The following is a 22,237-nucleotide window of genomic DNA, read 5'->3' on the forward strand; positions in this document are numbered from 1 at the left end:
CAAAAAATGTGGGAACTCACGTCCGCCTTAGGCTCTTTCAGCATCCAGCACATTTCCAAAGCGGAGAATCTCAGGGCGGACCAGTTGTCTAAACTAGCGACCTCCCGCATGAGCGAGCTTTCCAAGGAGACAACGCTCGAGTATCTTCAGACACCCAGCACGGAGGAACCCGAACCCACCATGTGCATCGACTTCGAGCCGAGCTGGATCGACGGGTTCGTTCGCTATCTCCAAGACGGAACCCTCCCTCAAGATGAGACAGAGGCTCGCCGGATCAGGTGCCAAGCATCCCGGTATGTTCTGTATGAAAACAGGCTCTATCGTCGATCATTCACTTCTCCTCTTCTCAGATGTCTCCGTCCCTCTGAGGCGGACTATGCCCTCCGAGAGGTCCATAAAGGAATTTACGGAAATCACCTAGGAGGTCGGACGTTAGCCCATAAGGTCCTGCGGCAAGGATATTACTGGCCCACGCTCCAGAAGGATGCGACGGACTTCGTTCGAAAGTGCGACCGGTGCCAACGGAACGCCAACATCCAACGCCGACCTTCGGCCCTGCTAACTTCAATCATCGCCCCCTGGCCGTTTGCCCAGTGGGGGATCAACATTCTGGGACCCTTTTCTCTGGCCACCGGACAAAGAAAATTTCTGGTCGTCTCCATCGACTACTTCACCAAATGGGTTGAAGCTGAACCTATGGCCCGGATCACCGAGCAAAAGATGCGGGACTTCGTGTGGAAGTCCATAATCTGCAGATTCAGACTCCCCCGTATCCTTATATCTGACAATGGCCGGCAGTTCGACAACGTCCACTTCAGAGAATTTTGCTCCGAGCTCGGTATCGACCACCGCTTCACCTCGGTCGCCCATCTCCAGACAAACGGAGAAACTGAGGTAACTAATCGTACCATTTTGCAGGGACTCAAGGCTAGGCTCGATCGATCCAAAGGACAGTGGATCGAGGACTTGTACAACGTCCTCTGGGCATACCGGACTACGTTCCGATTGCCCACAGGAGAGACCCCCTTCAACCTAGCGTATGGCACAGAGGCTGTCATCCCGCTGGAAATCGGCCTCCTTCTTCAAGGGTGGAGCACTACGACCCCGACTCCAACTCTTCCCGACTCAGGAATAATCTGGATCTCGTTGAAGAGACACGAGAGGTCGCCCGGGTCCGTATGGCAAGATACCAACAGAAAACGGCCCAATACTACAACTCCAGAGTCAAGCCCAAGCTTTTCAAAGTAGGAGACCTCGTCCTCAGGAGAGCCGAGGCTTCTCAGCCAACTGAGCAGGGAAAGCTCGCCCCAAATTGGGAAGGGCCGTATCAAATCGTCCGAGTACAACGGCCCGGAGCATACAAGTTGAAATCTCTCGAAGGGACTCCAATTCCGCGAAGCTGGAACTCCGAGAATCTACGAATGTACTACCAATAAAACCCCTAGGGGTTCTAGGCAATCAGGAACATGGACTCAGTCTCCTTTTTATAATGATTCGTCCATTTCAATGATTATGATTCTCTTCTAATGTCGGGTCGTTTGTGATCCTCAGATTCCTCGACTAAGGTCGGGATCCCTCAAGGCTCGACCGTAGAGTCCCAAACTCCCTCGACCTCGGAAAGCGTCGCAGGACGATAAAGTATCGACTTGGCGCAAGATTCCTCGACTAAGGTCGGGATGCCCCGAGGGTCGACCGTAGAGTCCCAAACTCCCTCGACCTCGGAAAGCGTCGCAGGTTGATAGAGCGTTTTCAGACCATCGACCTGACGTACGATTCCTCGACCAAGGTCGGGATGCCCCGAGGTTCGACCGTAGAGTCCCAAACTCCCTCGACCTAGGGAAGCATCGCAGGTCGATAGAGTGTTTCCAGACCCATCGACCTGACGTACGATTCCTCGACCAAGGTCGGGATGCCCCGAGGGTCGACCGTAGAGTTCCAAACTCCCTCGAACTCGGAAAGCGTCGTAGGTCGATAGAGCGTTCCCAGACCCATCGACCTGACGTACAGTTCCTCGACTAAGGTCGAGATGCCCCGAGGGTCGACCGTAGAGTCCCAACTCCCTCGACCTCGGGAAGCGTCGCAGGTCGATAGGGCATTCCCAGACCCATCGACCTGGCGCACGATTTCTCGACTAAGGTCGGGATGCCCCGAGCTTCGACCGTAGAGTTCCAAACTCCCTCGACCTCGGGATGTATCGCAGGTCGATAGAGCGTTCCCAGACCCATCGACCTGACGCAAGATTCCTCGACTAAGGTCGGGATGCCCCGAGAGTCGACCGTAGAGTCCCAAACTCCCTCGACCTCGGAAAGAGTCACAGATTAATGGAGCATTCCCAAACCCCCTCAACCTCGGCGGGCGTCATCGGGTTCGTAAGAAGCCCGAGTTCTTCGAAAGTCAAAAAATGACTCCGAAAGTCGGCAAGGAAATAAGGCCACCCACTCCGCTACGAGGAGCGCAATTTTGGAAATACAAAAGGTACATCCTACTTGATGCTTGCCTTGTTATATTTATCTACATATTGCCAGCAACATCCCGATTAAAATCGGGACCTTATTCTGGCCAAGGTCGCATTGCTCCTGCAAGTCGGTTTAGTCTACTGACCTCATGCATGCTCCGTCTACCGATAACCTCCTCGACAACTTATGTGAAGATGCCCTCATACGCAGAAACCCCAACGTCGACCTATGAAGATGACCTCGACCGCGGGCGTACTGATCGAGCTCAAGAAGATCGAGGTATCCTCTACAGGTTCCGACCCCGCTCGCCGAAACCTCGGCGGGGTCCGAGGGCGATAACTATGAAAGCCCTGGCGACGATTTGATTATTGGCTCCCCATCGGGGGATAGCACTAACCTTTTTATAGACCTACGGTCCAAAAGCCGAGCTCGAAAGCTCGGCGAGACCCCCAGATAGCGGCCTATGCAAGTCTAGCACGGCCCCGCTCGAAGGCCTGAGGCCCGAGCTCGGTGCCTCAAAAATCCAAAAGCTAAACACGGCGACCTCTGCAATCTTCAAGTCCGAGCTGCAGGACTTAGGAAAGTTTCCTAAGAATCTAAGCTCGGAGCTCCCTCTGGTTAGTCATTAGTGTAATCAGAACTTAGGAAAGCGAAACATAATCAAAAAAGAACATGCCTTTATCAAGTAGCTCGAAAGCTATGTTAAGGGTCGGTAAAACAATAAGTTAAACTCCCGGCCTCGTTTACAACAAAGGAAGACAAAAAGAGATAAGCGCAAAGTGACAAAAGGAATTTTCCATTGATGAAATGCCAAAAGGCTAAGTACAGAATTGGAGGTCGACCATTCAAAAATTTGAAGGCCGACCTCGATTACAATGGAAAGAAGAAATAAATCTAAGTCCTAAGGGGCGGCGGTCGCACCGGCGTCACCCTCGGGGTCATATATGGCGATGACTGGAGGGTCTTCAGCGGGCACGGGCTCGGGGTCTGCGGCAGGGGCCTCAGCGGGTGCCTCGGGAACCCCCTCCAACTCGGCCACCGCCGCCGCAGGCTCGGCTGCGTCCAACTCGGCCGACTCCGCCTCGGATGCCAGGGCGGCGGGAACGTCGTAGAATCGGAGTTGTAACCCAGCCTCATCCTCGGACGAACCGTCGAAAGATCGAGCTGGGGGCAGAATCGGGCCATCTGCCTCCGGAAGTTCTCGAAGCCTCGGAGGAACCCGTTGACGGTTTCCTCCTCTAACATGTCGCGAAATTCCTCCGATTCTTTGAAGGAGTCTACGGCATGTTCGGCTCGCTCGAGTGCCCTCCTTTCTCGAGCCTCCAGTTGCTCGACCTTGAGGCGCAGGACCCCGCCCTTGTACCTGAGGCCCGCGACTTCGGATTGGACCTCCCCCAGGCGCGCCTCCGAGGTGCGCAGAGCTGACTTGGTCAACGAGTGGGCAACCCTTTCTTCCTCAAGCACCTCGACCATTGCTAGGCGCCCGGCCTCAGTGGCCTCCCTCCGTGCCTCGACCTCGGCCAGCGCCGCCCCCAACTCGGCAATCTTCTTCTTAGCCAGCTCCAATTGCCGGCTGACTTGCCGAGTCTCTTCTTGACACCCTTGGGCAATGAATACCAGGGTGTCGACTTCGTGGATGTGCTGCAAGAGAAAAAGGGTAAAGCGATTACGAGTTGAAAAACATATAACATGTTCGCCAATAGCCTAAGGAAAATTGGAAAAGTAGCTTACCCGAGCGGTATTGCGGTAGGTACCGTCGACAATCTCTTCCAGCGGCAAGTTCTGGAACTCGGCCCGGTCCGCTGGAAGCATCGCACGCCGAAACACGACGCGTGCGACATCGGCGTCGTGGATGGCCGAGCTCCCCTCGAGGAGTGGGGATCCTGGCTCGGCCGACTCCTCCCTCTGGACCCTTGAAGAGCTCGGCTCGTCCGAGCTAGGGACCTCGGGGCCTCTAATTTCGGGGCCTCTGGTCGGCTCAGGCCCCGGGCACCGTAAGTGGATTACGGTCGCCCCCCCCCCCCCCCCCGCTGGGCGACGGGGGTGGGACAGAGAGGGGCCGCTGGGCCCGCGTCGCCGGCGGCCCGTGTCCGCCCCTGATCAACTGCGGAGGCCCCCGCCTCCGGGCCTCCCGTCCCGGCCGATGTGGAAGCACCGGCCGACCTCGACTTCTTCCGAGGCTGGGGAATAGCCCCCCCGGCCTCGGCCTCCCGCCTCTTTAGTCGAGAGAAGAGGGACGTGTTGCTGGTCGGCATGTGGGGGATGTCTGAAACCAAAAATTTTCTTAAGTGTCAGACCGATGTTAGTGAGAAGAGAAAACAAATAAAAACAAAGCGATGCGACTACTCTTACCCTCGGGGCGCGCCGAACTCAAGCCCACGCTCGCCAAGGCGTCCTCCCGTAGGAGCTCGGTTAGGTTGAACCCCTTCCCGAGGGCCCGTAGGGAGTCCAAGACCCTCAGCTCCCTCTCCGAGGGCTCGGAGAGCCTGTTGAGAGCTTTCAACCGAGGGTGTCCCCATCTTGGGTTGAACCCCCACGGCACCTCGGATGCAAGAAAGAAAAATTTCCCCTTCCACTCATGAATAGAGAAAGGGGCGCCCTAAAAGAGCAACATACCGCCCCGAAAGGTGAAGTATAGCCACCCTGCATCCGCCGGGTTTTTCTTTAATAAAAAACACCGGCGGAAAATACTCACTGAGGTCGGGATCCCGTGCGCAAGACACAAGGACAAGAACCCGATTATGGTCCTCCACGAGTTCGAAGCAAGCTGTGCTGGAACGAGTTGATACTCTACCAGCAAGTTGTTCACAAACTCGTGAACAGGGAACCGCAGACCGGCCCAGAGCGTCTCGCGATGGATCGCGATCCGACCTGGGGGCGGCCGCGTCGCCCTATCCTCCGGCCCCGCAGTTTCGAGACGAAACCCGGGCTAGAAGAAGAACCGAGAGCGAATTAACTCCAACTCCTCCCCCGACAAACTCGACCCCACCTCATCTAGACCAAGACCCATTTTACAGAGAAATGAAATAAACTAAAGATGAAGGAAGTAAGGAGGAGGAGGAAGAGGAACCCTAGCTAACACAGGGTGGAAACCTACGGAAAAGTCGCCGGAAATCGTTCCGGGCACCGTCGGCAAGATTTGGTCGAAAGGTGGACTGAAGGAGGAAACGGCAAAAACGAAAGGCAACCAAATAGAACTCTTAGGGCAGATTCGTGGGGTTTATATAGACCCCCCTGACGGTCCAGATGGGCGGGTTCGGTTCCCACCCCCCATCTGGATTGCGCCACGTGTCGGCCTCGGAAGCCGAAGCACCGCATTCACTCCAGATCAATAAGTCGGGTACAAAATCGAAGCGCCGTCCCATCGGATCTCATGGCCTCATCATGGGTTCGCAAAACCGAACCACCTTGAAAGACGAGCGGACGTCACCCCCGCTTCCTTTATTTAATAAGCCTCAGGGACACGTGGAGCGCCGATGTAACCTCAACCTCCCCAGATCACTATCCTGCCAATACGAGATCCGAAACATCCGACCTCGGGTCATGCCGCGTGTTCATTTTGAGGCGCAAAACGGCGTACCCATTTAAGAGGGGGGCCTCGACCACAAGATCGAGGCGCCGCCCCATTGGGCCCAGGGACCCTCATCATGAGTTCGCCGTACGAAGCGATCTCGGAGATCCAAAGGGCGCTGTCCCCGTTGTAGCTGCTTCGGGATGCGTAAGAACGCAGACCCCGTTATAAGTTCGCCATGTAGAGCGATCTCGAAGGGCCAAAGGGCGCAGACTCCGTTATAAAAGCTTCAAGGTACGTAAGGGTGCGGACGTGATCCCCTTCGGCCTCAATAACCACAATGACAACTTCTACTTCCCACGTCCGAGCTGGCAAGCCGCTCGAACTCGGAAGTCGGGGGGTAGTGTAGGGGGAATACGGTTTTCCCCCCAGCAATATAGTAACCCCGCCTCTAAAAGGCCGCATAGCCGCCGACCTTGGACGACTGAGGTCGGCGTCCAACCTCAGAACGTCCGACCTCAGAACCTCCGACCTGGAGAATTTCCGACCCCAGAGGTCTGTCCTTGTCGACCACCTACTACGGCGAACCCCTCCGAAGTCCGGCCGAGGGCCATATCCTGCCACTGCCCCAGCATTTATTGTGCATGACCTCTGCAAACCCCCGGTTCACTCAACAATTAATGCGAATCCCCGATTCACTCAACAATTAATGCGAATCTCCGGCCTACTCAATAATTAATGCGCATGGCTCCTATTATCTACGGACCTACGGCTCTCCACGGCAAATCAGCTCAGCGGAGTCCAGTCAACCGTGATAAGTCTCTGATCTCGGCCTTACCTCCGACACCAATGCAATGATTCACTCGATCACGTGCCAGCTCGGGTCGTACGACGGCCTCATTTCCGACATCAATGCAATGATTCACCCGATCGTTTGCCAGTCCAAGCAACATGCCGAGCCGTACGACGGTCTCGCCCCATCACATCACAGGTAAACCGACCTCCTTATAAAAGGGAACCCTTGCTTCTCAAAGGGGGGTTGGACACAGAAAACTCGAAAAATACTGTTCTCCTCTTTCTCCTTTGAACACAGATTGCCCCCCTCTGACTTAAGCATCGGAGGGCCGGCGCCGGAAAACCCGGCCACCGGCTTTTCTGCAGGCACCCCGACGGAGGACGCCGCCCGCCGACGGACCGCCACTCTCCTGTGTCCACCGTCGCTCCCCCTCCTCGACCGACGATCGCCCCCGGATCCAATTTCCAGCAACAACCCCTTCTCTCGAAAGAACCACCCGAGGCTTTCCTACCCCGGTCGCTCTTCTCACCGTCCGAAACTCTCCCACTCGATCAGCCATCTCATTTGCCCAACAATGCTCTACCCGGTCTCTCAACGAAAGCATGAAAATTAAAGCAATTGCTCACAAGAACGCTTATCTTTATTTTTTCTAATGCAACCATTTTATTTCCAACTAATCATTTTGAGTGTGAAAAAATTCTGGACAAATGCCAATGCTCTTAAATGTGCAAGATTAATATGTTCACCTTTGACAGTAGAACATATGTCCTCTCCATCCTAACACTGCAAGTGCAGCACGAAGATGAGATTAATGGTCAGTACCAGTGTTACATTTGACAGTTGGAATTTATATGCATAGGAATCCAGAAAGATATTGATATTAGATTCTTTCTGTGGTAAGGTTGAACAATTACCTTCTCCCAATTAACAAATTCGGGCATAAATTTCTTTTCGAACATGTGTCAAAATCTTGATTTCTGGCACTCAAATTTTGCTTCCACTTCCCCGAAAAAAAAAAGCGCGGGACAGAGAGACAGCGTTCCAACTTCCAAGCAGGGAGAAGTTGCATGTACATTACAATATCACCCAAGTGACAACTAATTAGTCAACTGAATTTGGACAAAACATGTTCTCACAAGAAGTTCGCACCAGCTTAACATTACTGTTTCCAATCTTTTTCCAAGACATCAGAAAGTATCGCTCAGGGGAGGTATAAAAGATTATCAAACAATCAGTTAAACATGCATTTATCAAACAATTATACATGATTTTTATTATTGATAACCAACATTTAGAAAGCACCAAGCACAGCTGCAGTCTACAAGAACTACAACCCTAAAGAGAGGCTTGCTTTGTCATCATACGAGTCAATATTTTGTGAACAAACGTATAATATATCATGGTGCATGGAGAGAAGAAGAATTAAGAGTTAAAATCTCTCTCTCAACAGATGATAGTGCTATCCTCAATCTGGTTTGGACTGACGAGTCTTAGAGAACTCGATGGCTTCGAAACTTGACACAACTCTACATCAGCTGTGATGCGTCTGGGTAAATCAGCAACCTCCTACACAGTTCAACTTGTTACTGACTGCTTTTACCATGGCAGTTCATCAGATGTAGGCTAAGAAGGAGCCCTATCAGCAAAAGTAAGAAAATGTAGACCATGTTTTGCAAATAAGTATGACAATTTAATGAGTATAGAATGTACAAATTTCACTGCTGGAGAAGAGATGCACTTCTCATTTTGCTGATGGCAACCACATTTTGTGATAAAAAAAGACAGCGGCACATGATATTAACTGTGGCAGCAACATAGGAAGAACCTGTCTGGATTTTGGTATTTGCATAACATGTTTGCTTATGATTAGAAGTCATGAACCATCCAGAGCTACAAACTCATCTCCTTCGGCAAGCTGATCTCTAAGAAATATAAGCTGCCAATACAATAGGTAATTTCAGAGGTATGTGAAAATAAACAGTATTTACTTAAAATAGATGGAGCAGAAGAAGAGTTGACATATATATACTTGAAAATGTTAGTACTGAGCAAAAGAGGATCATATTCCTTGAAAAGCAGTTTTATGTCTAATATTCAATTAAAATATGAGGTATCTTTGTTTAAATCTATTGAATCATGGTTGTGACACAGTTGGCAACATCTTTGAGACCTCAAGGTCACGGAATTAATATCCATTTTACCAAAAAGGAAACATAATGTATACGAGCCTGCCATCTGCAAGGATGGTGATTCCCAATTTCCCAGCAGGCCAAGCCACATAACCATATCATTTAGTCTCGAAGAGCCTTTTTAGTGGTGATCTAATAATTTGTTATGCCAAACTCACACTCAAATAGTTCTTTTTTCAGAATCACTATTAGCTAGAGTTGAAACACCCCTGGTATTCTAGTCCGGCTACCATATCATCCCCAGATATCATGTATCTGCCTGATACTGAAAACCAAAACAAGAGTACACCATCTCCACTTCCAAGGGTAGTTAGGCAAACTAGGAAGCTAATTTTCAGGAATAAAACAGCCTTACAGTGTTCCTGATACTAAGAATTAAAGATCATTGAAAGCACATATCTGTAAAAGAGTAGCTCGTACACACTAAGCAACTATTCTCAGGAACCTTGAAAATCTTATCAAGTGATCAATTCCAGGTCATGCACAAATTTCAACGACTATGACACATAACAAAAACAATAATAATAATAATTTCAAGTATAGTAACTCTGAGTAAACCCAGCAAGGAAAGGTGCTTGAACTTAATGTTGAAGGGTATAGAAAGACAATCAGAAGACCATAGCTAGCATAAACTGAAGTTGGGATGGGGGATTTAAGGAAGCTTGTATTAGTGCTAGAGGAAGCTTTAATATGAATGAGTAGATAATGAGGTAGCATAAAACCAATCCTCACAAATGGGGCAAAGCCTGAAGGTTAATACTTTATGGTTAGGTATGATTTGACTTGGGAAAAAGTGGACAAAAGACCTAGGCACCAGTGTAAGATATCTATAAAGAAGGTACTCACATAATAATAACTCATAGGCCTGGCAGCATACTTGTCTAGACTAAAGAGGGGGATACTGAAAGACATATTTTCCTTTTCCTTTGGACATTCAAAGCATTTAAATTGCTTGCTACTTATACAACCAACCTTGCAGACATGAAAGCCATGCCAATGAAGACAGCTTTGACAGCTTGTTTCTGACCCGCATAGTCAAATGCTAGAGGTAACATTTCATGCAATGTCAGAAAAGCCATAACTCCACCAACTGCATAAAAAGAAGAAGAAGAAGAAGAAGAAGAATAGAACAAGCTGTAAGAATCAGATCAACTGGACTAATTCCTATTTATTGTTAACTAAATGTCAATAGGAGAACCTGCTCCAAGTAAGCCTTCAAGTATCTCGGGATCTAAACTGCTGGGAAACAGGTAAGCTGCACAGAAACAAATATGTCAAATTGTTATCGTGGAAACAAAAAAGATCCCTAATAATGTGTAAAAATAAAATTTCACCAACCGAATATATTGAAATTATTGAAGTCAAGTCTATTTCTTTTCAAAATTCTATTTGCATTCACAAGGTATTGATTAAATAGCAAGCTACTCTGATCAACAAAAGGTCATGTCAAGGTAGAGAGAGGAAGAATATTGGCACAACATTTGGCATGAAAAATTATAAAAAGCTCAAAAAATGTGCATCAAGACCTGAAAATTCAAAAGATAAGTAATCAACAAAAGGATCGCACATTGGACAACAGATCAATATCATCTTTACCCAAATTGAACTTTGCAACAGCCTGTGTAGTTCTAATGAACGATATCTAGAAATTAGCATTTGCCAAGACATTGGAAAATGAGTATCATCAAGCGTTCATGATCATACAACCAAGATTTATTCAACTATTATAAATTAGCCTTTCATGAGTTTATTAGTACTTCATAAGCAGCATGCCGTATCAATGTCGATCATTCTAAATCGCTTTTCACATTTTTAATTAGGTTTTCTTGCTCCTGCCTCAGTTACATGGTGTTTTGAATCTAGGTCCCTTGATCTTACCCAAATCCCTGGAGATCATCTTGAAAAATGGCATGAAATACTCCGTGAGTCCTTTGACTTATCCTCTAATAAAGCAAATCTTTAAAAATTTTTATGCCCTCAAATATAAACTACTATTGTTCCTACCTAGCAAACATTCATCTCAGCATTCTTAGCTCTATGACACTCAACATATGGAAATTGACACCGTACCTCCCAACATTAAAATCCATATAATAATTCAGATAATTGTTAAGTTGTGTGACATAATTTATTAAAAAAAAAAGAACAGATAGCAAAAGAGTCGTGACATAATTTATTAAGAAAATGAACAGATAGCAAAAGAGTAATCACAAACCAGAAATATATTAAGTTCAATTACAAAGAGTAAGATGACATTATGGACAAAGAAGAAATGTTGGATAAAAAATGCATTCTAACACATCACTGATCAGGTCATACACCCATAAAAGTTCTGTAGCCATTTGTTAATTAAGATGTCATAACACCACACGAAGTGAAAAAAGAAGTACCCAGTGCACATGGGCAAACAACTTCTTAATTATAAAAAAGGGAGAGTAAGAATGACTCCAGACCTCGCTAAGCCATCCCCCACCCCCCTCTCTCAAATGAGAAAATGAAAAGAAAAAGGAGGATAGTCCATCCATATCTCACAATGGACACCATACAAGTTATAAAAGCATGTAATAGAAAAGTAATAAATATCTACATACCTACAATAAGCACACCTAGCGGCTCAGCAAAACCCGAAAGTGTTGCCAGTTTGAATGCTTGCCATTTGCTGGGTCATGCAGATGGAATAACAACTTAGAAATGTCTACTAGATCCCTCCTTCAGAATAAAGACTTGTACTAATGCACTTCTTTTGTTTATCATTAAACTCAGTTAACTCGCAGCATATGAAAACAACAAAAAGTAGCAATATGGCATATTCCAATGAGAAGAATTAGACAACATAAAAGTCATAAACTGTGAATTATTCATTCTACTCTTACTCATTATACCCCCGTCTTTTTAACATTCTAATGTTGCTTGAAATCAAACAGCACTCAGAAGAATACCTGTCAGTAGCAAAATAGACAGGAAGGGCTACAGCAACACCCTGCAAACAAAACATGAAATATTACAAACATGCTTCTTCCATTCCTCTGTATTACATCCTCAAGACTAATGGAAAACGTTAAGATGCCAGAATCATCTCCCTCCTAAAATTAAGACTACTAGAGCAGTTTAGAATAAAATGATACAGATTCCAAAAGAAACTTAACCCGATTTCCTAGACAACATTCATTTCATCATGGCACTTAATTCATTCACAAACTTAAAATAAACTTTAGAACATGATTGATGAAGGAAATTATCACAAAGAGTTTAAACCATTTTATTTTTCAGGTGGGCATGAAATCTTATCAGCAAACAGTTTTATGGTTGTCATATAAGGAAAAGTGAAATTCGTTTAGAAAAGAAGAAACTGGCAGCCATGAGTTTCCCGGGCACAGACAATATGTCAATTAACAGTTTTTTAGCAACATCCACCTTCCTGCTAAAATTAAATCATAAGACCAAGATCCTCCCCTGGCTCTAGGTATATGTCTTTCATAATAAATTATCTGGAAAATTTTACATCCAACCTAGCATTAAACTGCACATATGCATCCAGAATACTCCTTAGGTCTTTCAAAACAGTAATAGTCCTATAAGAAGCCAAGCAATGTCAATTGGGAGAGCCAAGTATACATACATGTCAGCTTGGTTTAAGATACATTTCAAGACACTGCAATTCTGCTTTGTAATTAAAACAGATATTTTCCTTTCACCAGTTAAATATAACTGGGCAGTGGAACAGTTTGTTAATTTTATTTAGGCATACAAGTATAGAACAAGACAAAACAACAGTTATTCTGGCTTGCTTGGTGCCTACTAGTGAAGCAGGTGAAATCATGCTTTACTCTAGAATGATTGTTAACATGGACAGAACTCAGGATAAAAGAATTTTGCCCTGGAACTAGCGCAGCTCTCAATAGACTACTTAGAGGTCTCTAAAGACAAAACTCAAAACTAATGGACGATTTGGTTGAACAGAATCTAATAGAGAGGTCCTCCTCTAGAAACTTTACACACAACTTTTGAGAGTTAACATTACCTTCCTAGGTTTGATTTGTGTTGCACATTATTCAAGCAGGCAATACAAAGCAGATGAACTAACATGTATCAGAAGATCAAGTTATTGAAAAATTTGAGTTAGAGATAATAAAATAGCTAAAAAAAGTACATTATGATGCATAGACAGAACAAAACAAACTTACATAGATGAATAGAAAGTTTTATCATACAACATCAGAGTAACTTGTGTATTCAAAGTGAAAATTCATAACAGTATAAGTTGTCACAGTTACCTCTGGAATATTATGTAGAGCAATAGCCAGAGCTAGGTTGAGACCAACTCGCAGACCCTGAAGATTTTGCAGCCATGAATAATGAGCAGCACTGAGTAAATCTGACAAAAGTTCTTTTAATTGACAAAGTTATAGTAATTTATCATGCTTCTACATCAGCAAACCCCTAGAACGAGATGATGTAAAACCCATCGAACAGATAATACTAGACAGCTTTGATCACTATTTCTTGGAGAAAATTTAAACAAAAGACCTGTCATTGCAAAGCATTAACACAAGCACCATATTATAGCGATAATGGCAGTTAGAGACAGTAACAGTCTCGTGAGATGTTTCTTGAATTTGAATTCATCCATATTGTGGATCCTTGCAATCGAAAAGCAATAGACATGAAAAGGTTAAGGATCTTATATAGATATCAAACATACAGCAACAATAAAGCTCTAAAATAAATAGTGTAGTGCTAATCTTCTACGTTTAGGTATGAGTTTAGCAAGCATTAACAATTCTAAAAGGCTAAAAAGTAGGTATAGAAACAAAGCAACCTAGGGTGGAGAAGGATTAAGGTAATCCAATGGGTACAGCTTTTTTTTTCTTGATAAAAGGGAACAAAAAGAAGGTTCATTTTGTGACAACCAAAGGTGGCCATGATCCTATATGGATAAAAATATTTCACCTACCTAGGAATGAATTTGTAACAGATTGAAAGTTTACTTTAAAAGTGATGTTGTTGTTAAACAGAAAGGTTCACTGATCTTAGAGTGAACAGGAGGAAAATAGTAATTTTCCAAAAATAAAACATCAATTAGTTGATGAAGGACCCTTGATAGCAAAATGCAAGCAGCATTTTCCAGCTATGTGTGGACACCGAAAAGATCTGCAGAGTTGTCTTATGGAAACATAAACTGTCAGTATACAAATGTTAACAAACATATAGCTGGAGAAATTAAATTTGCTTAAAAAAGCATTATTTGGAAAGCCTCACAATATTCCCTTTAATTTGCCAACGATGCCCAGATATGACATATTGTATTCAGCATAAACATGGTGAAAGAAGTTAATAAAGATTAGCAGAGAAATGTTGAAAATATCAAAAATATCTGCTATTTACAACTGTTAGATAGAGGAACACCACATACAGCGATAGTAAATGGACTTTTGCATGTATAAATAACGCAAATTAACCACCAGCAAGAATTAAATTGTAAACAAAATTCAAAAGAGACAAATTAATCTTTCAACGGACACCTGATGTCATCACACATTCAAGCTTCAACTGCAACAGGTATAAACTGCTGCCTCATGAACTTTTTACAAGCCAGATATGATGTAAGATATTCTCGTTATAATGAAACTACAAAAATAGAGACATGTACCTTTATTGACCCTAGAAAGACTGCCATTCCTTCAGGAAAATTGTGCAAACTAATGCCTGTAACTTGTCATAAGAACTGTTCAGCATTAGACTAAACCAAAGGCATTTTATGTATGTAGAAGACAGCAAATAAGTTGAATATCTTTCAAAGTTTGAGTGTTTACAAAACAGCCATTACTTAGCCATTAAGCCATTATAAAGCTCTTACCCAAACTTTTCACTGTTCAATTAAAACTTTTTCCAATTGCAATCTCCGTGTCAGTTTATATAGCTAAATGATTCAAATAACACCTTCATCCTACCATCTTTGTTCGTTGTTTTCTATTAAAATGGCTAATAATGGTCATTTTAACAGCAAAGTATTTTCCAAAAAACAGTCAAATCTTCACTCCACAAGCAAATGGTTCCAGATGGGCTTAGATCTAATATTAGGGAATAATTGCATTATTTTGAAACCTCAGTATCAAAATTATTCTTTGTTGATGAAGATTTCTGCATAGTTATATCAGCATACCACTAAGTTAGCATTGTAATGTCAGCATTACAAAAGTGATTATAATATTGACAGAAATGGTCCATATCTCAAAAGTTTTCCTGAGGCACTTCTGTCCAAAAAAAGAAAACAAAAAACCTATGGACCTCCTTATGAATATATGGAGAAGCCAAAGAAGATAATGACAAGTTTCTCTTTCTTTTCGAGTAAATGCAGTAATATTTGTACACGATACGAAAATTTGATAGATCCGGGCATTCTGGTCATTCATAAATATCAGGGACAATTTACATAAAAAATGAAGAGGAGAGGATGTTTGGATTGATTCAGTTATTAAAAACAACAGAAAAAAAAACGTTGATATTGAATAGAAAGTAAAGTAAATCCGATCCGTTAAATTCGCAAAAAGAAAGCTCAAATAGAAACAGGTGCTCAAAGAACATGCTTACCAATTGCAGTGATTATCCCACTAAAAAAGACTTGACGACGATGTTTTCTCATAAGGTCTTTTCCAGATCCATCATCATCTTTCTGTTGCTCTTAAAACAAATAAGATGTGACTTTTCTTTTTAGAAGAAATAATATGATGACTTCTAAAACATAGAAAGATAATGATCAATGTGCATACATGTGAAGTATATCGTATGACTATAAAACATCAACATCCAGACCTGTTTGTTGTCTGCATCTGTTCTGGGAACAACAGTTGGTTCAGGGATAAAACTGACGATGAAAGCAAAGAATAGAACTCCAGCAAAAAACTGCAAAAGCAAACAGGAAGAGCAACAAATCACGAGCAGCAATCACTTCCCAGTATCATGCCACTGTATTATTAGTAGCAAAAAAGGTAAACTCACCCAAAGGTTGCCTTTTAAGAAGCCAATAGAGTTCAGAGCATTATGTGCCAAGTCTAAAAAAGATATGCTCAACATAAGGCCAGCGGCAAAACCCTGGTAAGACGAGTTTATATATTTATTTGACGGCTTCTTGCAATGATAAGAAGTGAAGAAGCACAAGAAATAAGAAGTGCCCTGATAAAATCAAAGAGACATAGAAGGTTACCTGTAAAAGTCCAAGCATCTTAAGATTGGGAGCATGATTTAGAATCACAAAAAGTGCACCTGTTCAGAGATCCAGAGGCTTCATCAGGCACTGGAGAAAAATTGATTCCATATTTTTCTCAAAACACAACCTGACTGTCCACAAATACTCAACCCAATCTGACCCCCTCAACTGGCTCAAGACTTGGTTGATTCAAACTTGTGTCAAACAAACTGTGACCAGAATCCCTTTTATTTGAGTTGGTTCAGGAAGGTTGAAAGGTCTAGGTTGAGAAAGTCCAGGCTTAGTAAGAGGTTATAATCTTGGCATATATTTTGGAGTCCTTTTTGTTTTCCTAAAGGAAACTTTACAATTAATGGCATTCAGCATTCGACCACTTCACAAGCCAGATATTTATGATCCAAACTATCAACAAACTTCCTGTAAAATGTCATACCTTTACTACCTTGCTTTTAGTAAAATATGTCATATAATAAAACAAAGCTGCCACTCGCTAGTTCATACAGTCTAATGGTCGATGAATTTATGCATGATTACATTCGTATATGTGTATTTGTATGGAACTATGTCCATGTTGGTATAATAATGATCTACCATAAGACAGTTCAGACATGTACTTGCAATATCATATGCCCACAATGCATGATGTTGATGTCACATGACTGAGTGAGACATCATGTTTATGCATTGCCTTTTACCACATAAGAAGGTGAATTAAAAGCTGATATGGGCACAGGTAACTCCATCAAGATTTTAGCCAAGCTCCCTGGACCATCAAGTAAGTGAATAAGAGAACTAAATTACTGGATCACACAATAAAATGACCATGAGCCAATACTGTCGTATGCGGACCTGTTATCCCTTTCATGAGTAATGCTGAATTCATAGAGTTGAAATATGCATCCTAATTTCAGATTCAAAAAGGTGCTAGAGCCTCTGAATCTGATAAACTATTTTGGGTTTTGCATGCACCACCCATCCTGCCCCCAGTTGTGACATCTTCTTAGTCATGCACAAACAATGGCAAGACAAGAATGTGCCTCAGACATACAAGTCTTCAGTTTAATCACCGTGTGAATGGTACTCCAATCCAGCCAACTACCATATGAACATTCCCAAAGGCATTGTGTGGCATAAAAGAGACATGGAGTTATAAGCACATCGTATGAACTAGGGTATCTTTTGCAATCTAAACATACACTATTTTATAGAGACACCATATATACAAAAATCAAAATAGTTCTATACTTTCTTGTTGATATTAATATCCAGAGAATTATTTGTAATATTCATGTCAGTGACTTGCCAGATATCTGAATTTCTACTGCAAGCTCTGACGCTGCTAGGTTCTGAAAATTCTCTTTTTTTTTTAGATAAGTCTAAAATCATAACAAAAGAACGGACTACCACCACAACAACTTCGGAATTCCTCATCTTTCCGTACTACTTAACAACTTAACAAGAACCACGAACAAGCACCGAACAACAAACTTATCAACAGAAGTTAAACAAGAAAGCACCCACAAGACCACCGCAGCAGTTCATGGGTTGAAGAAAGGCCAAATCAACAAAACAAAATTACACCGCCAGAATAAATCCCAAATCTACCACAAAAAACAAGGGAAACAACATGCGTCATATCAAAACATCAAGGGCGAAATTCCAACCCAATGTGAAAAAATCTTTCAGAGGAAAAAATGAAGGAATCAGTTTACGATCCAGAGATCTTGCAATCAAGAACCACCGTATATTGTAATTCTTCCTAAAACCCAAGAAATTATACACAATTAGTCAATGGAGACAAGGAGCCAATCAAGAAATTGTTCCTGTTGCGGTTCTCTTGTAAACCCTACGTACCCAAAGAGGTGCTCAACCCGCCGACGAGGGAGAGGGCGAGGGCGACGAGGACCTGGGGATCCATCAAGACCTCTTCCCTTCGGCGAAGAAACCTTAGGCCTCGAAGCAGACGCTTAATTATAAACCGGCGGGGAAGAGAGCGAAACGAGGATTGGATGAAGGCAAGAAGACCGGAGTTGAATATACGTATATATAATGAATGTCGGTTTTATAGAACAGAAAGGAGAGTGGTTTTGGGGGAGGGGAAGGCGGTGGAGCAGGTAAGATAGCGCCACTGCGGAGTGGGTCACGTCTGGGATGGCGTGGTTCTCCCCGTTTTCTTGGAGATCGGAATACGCGGGTGCCTTGCTCCTTCCGTCGTGCGGACCAAACCTCAGGCGCCAGGCATGCCTCGTCTTCGAACGCGACCAATCAGAGCGGAGTCTATCATTTACCATGTGCGATGCACGTGCCCGAAATAAATATCGATAATGATTTTTTTTCCTTCTAATTTTTGTTTTCTTAGTAATTAAAAAAATTTAATTAGCCACAAAAGCTTAATTTTTGTTGTAGTATGGCCCAGCGGTCTATCTCGTTAACAGAGTGAGCGAATGGACGAAAATACCTCCATTTCAGAAAGGCCGGATCATGGTTGTATCTTCCATTCTCTCGCTAGCATGGATCTCAAAGCTCTTTCAATCATTCTTTCATCGGCATGGTTCTCAAAGCATACAGTACACCCACTTCGTTGCTTTTGAGATATGTGCAGACTAGTTGGATCACCCATTAGTTGCTTTGAGATTCGTGGCGATAGGTTGGATCATAGATCGGTTGCTTTGAGAGCCGTGCAGCAGATGAATTATGGAGAATGGAGTGCTCGGCGATTTAGTGGGCAAGCGTGGGAGATCTAGATAGCTTTCTGCTAGAGGGCGGTGACGAAGAGGCTGTAAGCAAAAGTAACGAGGATGAAAACAAGGCTCGTTTAATTGAGGATGAGCCTTTCGCACTTAAAGTTTTCTTCGACAAGAAAATCCTCGCCGAAAAAGGAGTTCTCATCGATGGTGGTGGTCGGCCGAATTTAGAGGCCTATTGAGCTTATCATCGTTGTTCGCCGATGGAGGAGCGTGGGGTCCATCTGCCACGATCGATCTTGGCTTCGAGAAAGACCGAGCTTCACTGCCCGAAAGGAGGCACTCATTGTACATTGAAGAGCCTCCGCTAACCATCTAGCCATCGTCATCAGAGGAGAAGGAGAATAGGCAGAAAGGAGGCCTCTGCCCTGTCGCCCACTTCCACTTCCCCTTCTTCCACATTGGATCACCCACATCAAATTGCACACCTGATCGCCCATCTCCTCAGAGTGCTCCATCGTCCATTATTCATCTACAAATCTCAAAAAAATCAATGGGTGATCCAACTCGCTTGCATAGATCTCAAAAAACCACTGGGTGATCCGACTCGCTTGCACGTGCTCATATCTCAAAGCAACCAGTGGGTGAGCCAACCTGCTTGCACAGGTCTTAAAGTAACCTTCGGCGTCCAACCTACCTGCATAGATCTCAACGTAACTTATGGGCGGTCTAATCCATCTGCATGGATCTCAAATCACTAGTGGGGATCTAATAATGGATCATATAGAATGCAAGTGGGAAGGATATTTATGAAATTATATATCTGTTTTGTTACTACATCATGATTATATGATAATGATTTTGGACGAAGATAGACAGTTGGGCCACTTTACAGCGAAAATTAAGTTTTCATAGCTAATTACAAATTTTTAAAAATTTGGGTTCTAAATGTTTCTAACCCAAACTTAAAGGAATATCACTGTATTTTTTTATTTAATAATAAGAGAGTTCATGCTACCACATAGCTATGGAGTGATGTGGATGTTTACACGATTGTTAAATATGCTCCACCTTGCTTTTCTTTTCACGTCTTTATCAGAATTTCTTCATTGTCTGTACATCTAAACTTGGACAAGTACTTTAATCATGATTTTTTGTTATTAAAAATAGTGCATAACTTGTTTTTAACTTTTATATTTCTGTCTCAATGACTCCTCACGCTTGGGCATTGTTATACAACATCAGTATTTTGCTTAAACTGCCATCTTTTTTTTTTTTTCTATTTCGCAATAAAATTTCATAGGATTCTAAACAATGGAGGGCAAATCACGTAACTTGATGGCATTAAATTAATGAAACTAGCTATGGTCACATAATAATCATGAGATTTGTGGGGTTTTTTTTCCAATCAAAGTCCGTGGAAGTTTGATTAACATTGTTTGTAGTGCTATCGCCTATAGTTCATTGCATGTATGATGTGCTGAGCTAGTTTGTTCATCATGTCTATTGCAGGAATTCTTTGGACCAATTGCTTGCATTTATTGCGTGCAATATACATGAGTGGTTAATGAGTGGTTATGATCCCATCTAAATTTTCTTTCTTTTTTTATAGAATTTTTTTTTTGCATGAATATGCTTCTAAAAATTTAAATTTGCATGAATATTCTTTTAAAACTTATATTTATTTTTGTACCTTCATAAAACACTATTATTGCACAAATACCTCTAACATAATACATAATAGTTTTTTTAACATTAAAAATAAAATAAAATTTTGAAATTATTTTTTTGTCCTCCATCGTGATCGCTTTATAAATGTTTCTTTTTGCACATCTTCCCCTTAAGGGTATTTTAGTCATTTTAATTTGAAACTGTTAATTTTTAACGATGTTAGATAGCGTGGGTATATATGCAAAAAAAAAAATAAAAAAAAAGATAAAAAAAGACAAAATAGCAAAACAAGTTTTTACGAGGGTATGCATGCTAATATTACTTTTGGAAGGGTATTCATACAAAATTCGATATTAGGAGGATATTCATTGAAAAAAAAACTCTTTCTTATATGTTGGTCAAACATGATCATGATAAAAGCAATGCAACCAGTTGCACCCTACGATTTAATAGTTTAGTGCAATACCAAGCCAATTCATATTATTAGTTACCAAGATGTCTACAAGAAATATCGTACAATAAGAGACTTGAGAAATATGTAGGGCTCGTTTGGTTCGCGGGAGGCATTTTTCCTCCTAAGAATATGATTCATGGAAAGTAGATTCCTGTAAAGAGGATGCCTGGAAAAGTATTTTTGGCATGTTTGGTTGACAATAGAAAAGTGATAGATTTTCAGAGTGCTTATATTTGGTTGATCATCTATTTTTCTGAAAAAGTTATGTGTAATTTCTATTATACTCTTAATAAAAATTAGGTCTTTAATGCTTCTTTAATGCTGAAGGGTTTTTTTGGCAAAAAAAATAAAAATGAAGTGATTTTTCGCTCATGGAAAAGTAACTTTCTCACGTTTCTTATGAAAAAAACTTATTCATGAAATGTGGAAATCATATTCTTATAAAAATACAATTTTTTCGACTATTTTTTTTGAAAATTCTAACTAAATAAGAGGCATCCCATTTTTTTTTTTTGTTGACCATACTTTTTCTTCTTTCTTCTTCGGCAAACCAAATGAGCCCTTAATAGTGATCCATAGTTTGATCTATAGAAAAATGAAGTTTTGGAAAAAAAAAATGATGTTAGGTTGTGATGCCTTTCAAGAAATTGGGGCTTCTAACACGCTGCCAACCGTCGCCGGACCCACTGGCACCCTTAGCTCGGGCCAAAGCCAACGGACGTTGGGATTTGGCAGAGAAAAAAGAGCAATTGCTTTCTACACGGGCCTTGGCTCCGGGTGTTGGCGTTGGAGCGATGGCGGGGTTCCGGCAATGGCGGAGGAGGAGATAGGAGCCCGGTGTGTATCGCTCTTTTAACCTTCTTTCCTGGTTTGGCTTCACCGTTTTTATTTTGAGCTTCAGGATCCGGAATTTTCTTGACGTGTCCGCCGATGATGGGGTGGCCGAGTGCGGTGGCCCCGGCCATCGCTCGCTGCCGTGGGCGCGGCCCTTAATGCGGGGACCTCGACGCCGTGGATGACCTCGGCCACATTGCCGCCCGCCCGTGTCGGCCCTGGATCGCACCTCCGGCGCATCTGCCCACTTCGTGGAGCTCAATGTTCTTATCTTCCACCGCCGTATCCGTCCTTTCTTCGATCCCTATTCCTCTCTTCTACTTATCTTCTTGTTTCTTGAACGATTTCTGGTCACTTCTTGAAACGCTCGCGGTTTTCTGTTTTCTTGATGCCAGCTTTTTTAATCTATTCTCTGCCAGCAAGAAAATAAAAATC

At 43.0% G+C, this 22,237-nt stretch overlaps 1 protein-coding gene across 7 annotated transcripts; it reads right to left on the bottom strand.

Annotated features, from left to right (window-relative positions):
* Positions 1–8,008: 8,008 nt before the first annotated feature.
* Positions 8,009–18,421, bottom strand: LOC103723830 (zinc transporter ZTP29). 7 transcript variants are annotated; one of them, XR_606712.3, is made up of 13 exons: positions 18,014–18,421; positions 16,157–16,215; positions 15,952–16,044; positions 15,766–15,855; positions 15,544–15,625; positions 14,603–14,664; positions 13,227–13,283; positions 11,892–11,932; positions 11,544–11,611; positions 10,151–10,207; positions 9,925–10,042; positions 8,589–8,699; positions 8,010–8,329 (listed from the first exon to the last, which is right to left on the bottom strand). XR_606712.3 is itself a non-coding variant. In XM_008814887.4 (12 exons), the coding sequence occupies exons 1-12, from the start codon at positions 18,075–18,077 to the stop codon at positions 8,654–8,656; spliced, it is 837 nt and encodes a 278-aa protein (XP_008813109.1). In that variant the 5' UTR covers positions 18,078–18,421; the 3' UTR covers positions 8,009–8,653. The 7 variants fall into 7 exon arrangements, 2 of the variants coding, with proteins under 2 accessions (XP_008813109.1, XP_008813110.1); XR_606711.3 differs by having other exon boundaries at positions 8,010–8,399; XR_005512334.1 differs by having other exon boundaries at positions 8,010–8,399; positions 8,502–8,699.
* Between the last annotated feature and the right edge of the window lie 3,816 nt (positions 18,422–22,237).

Source organism: Phoenix dactylifera, chromosome 1, assembly GCF_009389715.1.
Source record: "Phoenix dactylifera cultivar Barhee BC4 chromosome 1, palm_55x_up_171113_PBpolish2nd_filt_p, whole genome shotgun sequence".
Lineage (NCBI taxonomy): Eukaryota > Viridiplantae > Streptophyta > Magnoliopsida > Arecales > Arecaceae > Phoenix > Phoenix dactylifera.

What these genes read in the sequence shown, in the direction of transcription:
- LOC103723830 (XM_008814887.4), bottom strand. Translation starts at nt 18,077, where the DNA reads ATGGATCCCCAGGTCCTCGTCGCCCTCGCCCTCTCCCTCGTCGGCGGG. An exon ending in CGGGTTGAGCACCTCTTTGG is followed by an intron (nt 16,216 to 18,013) that starts GTACGTAGGGTT and finishes ATCTCTGAACAG; the next exon opens with GTGCACTTTTTGTGATTCTA. An exon ending in CTCTACATAATATTCCAGAG is followed by an intron (nt 11,933 to 13,226) that starts GTAACTGTGACA and finishes TTTTGTTTGCAG; the next exon opens with GGTGTTGCTGTAGCCCTTCC.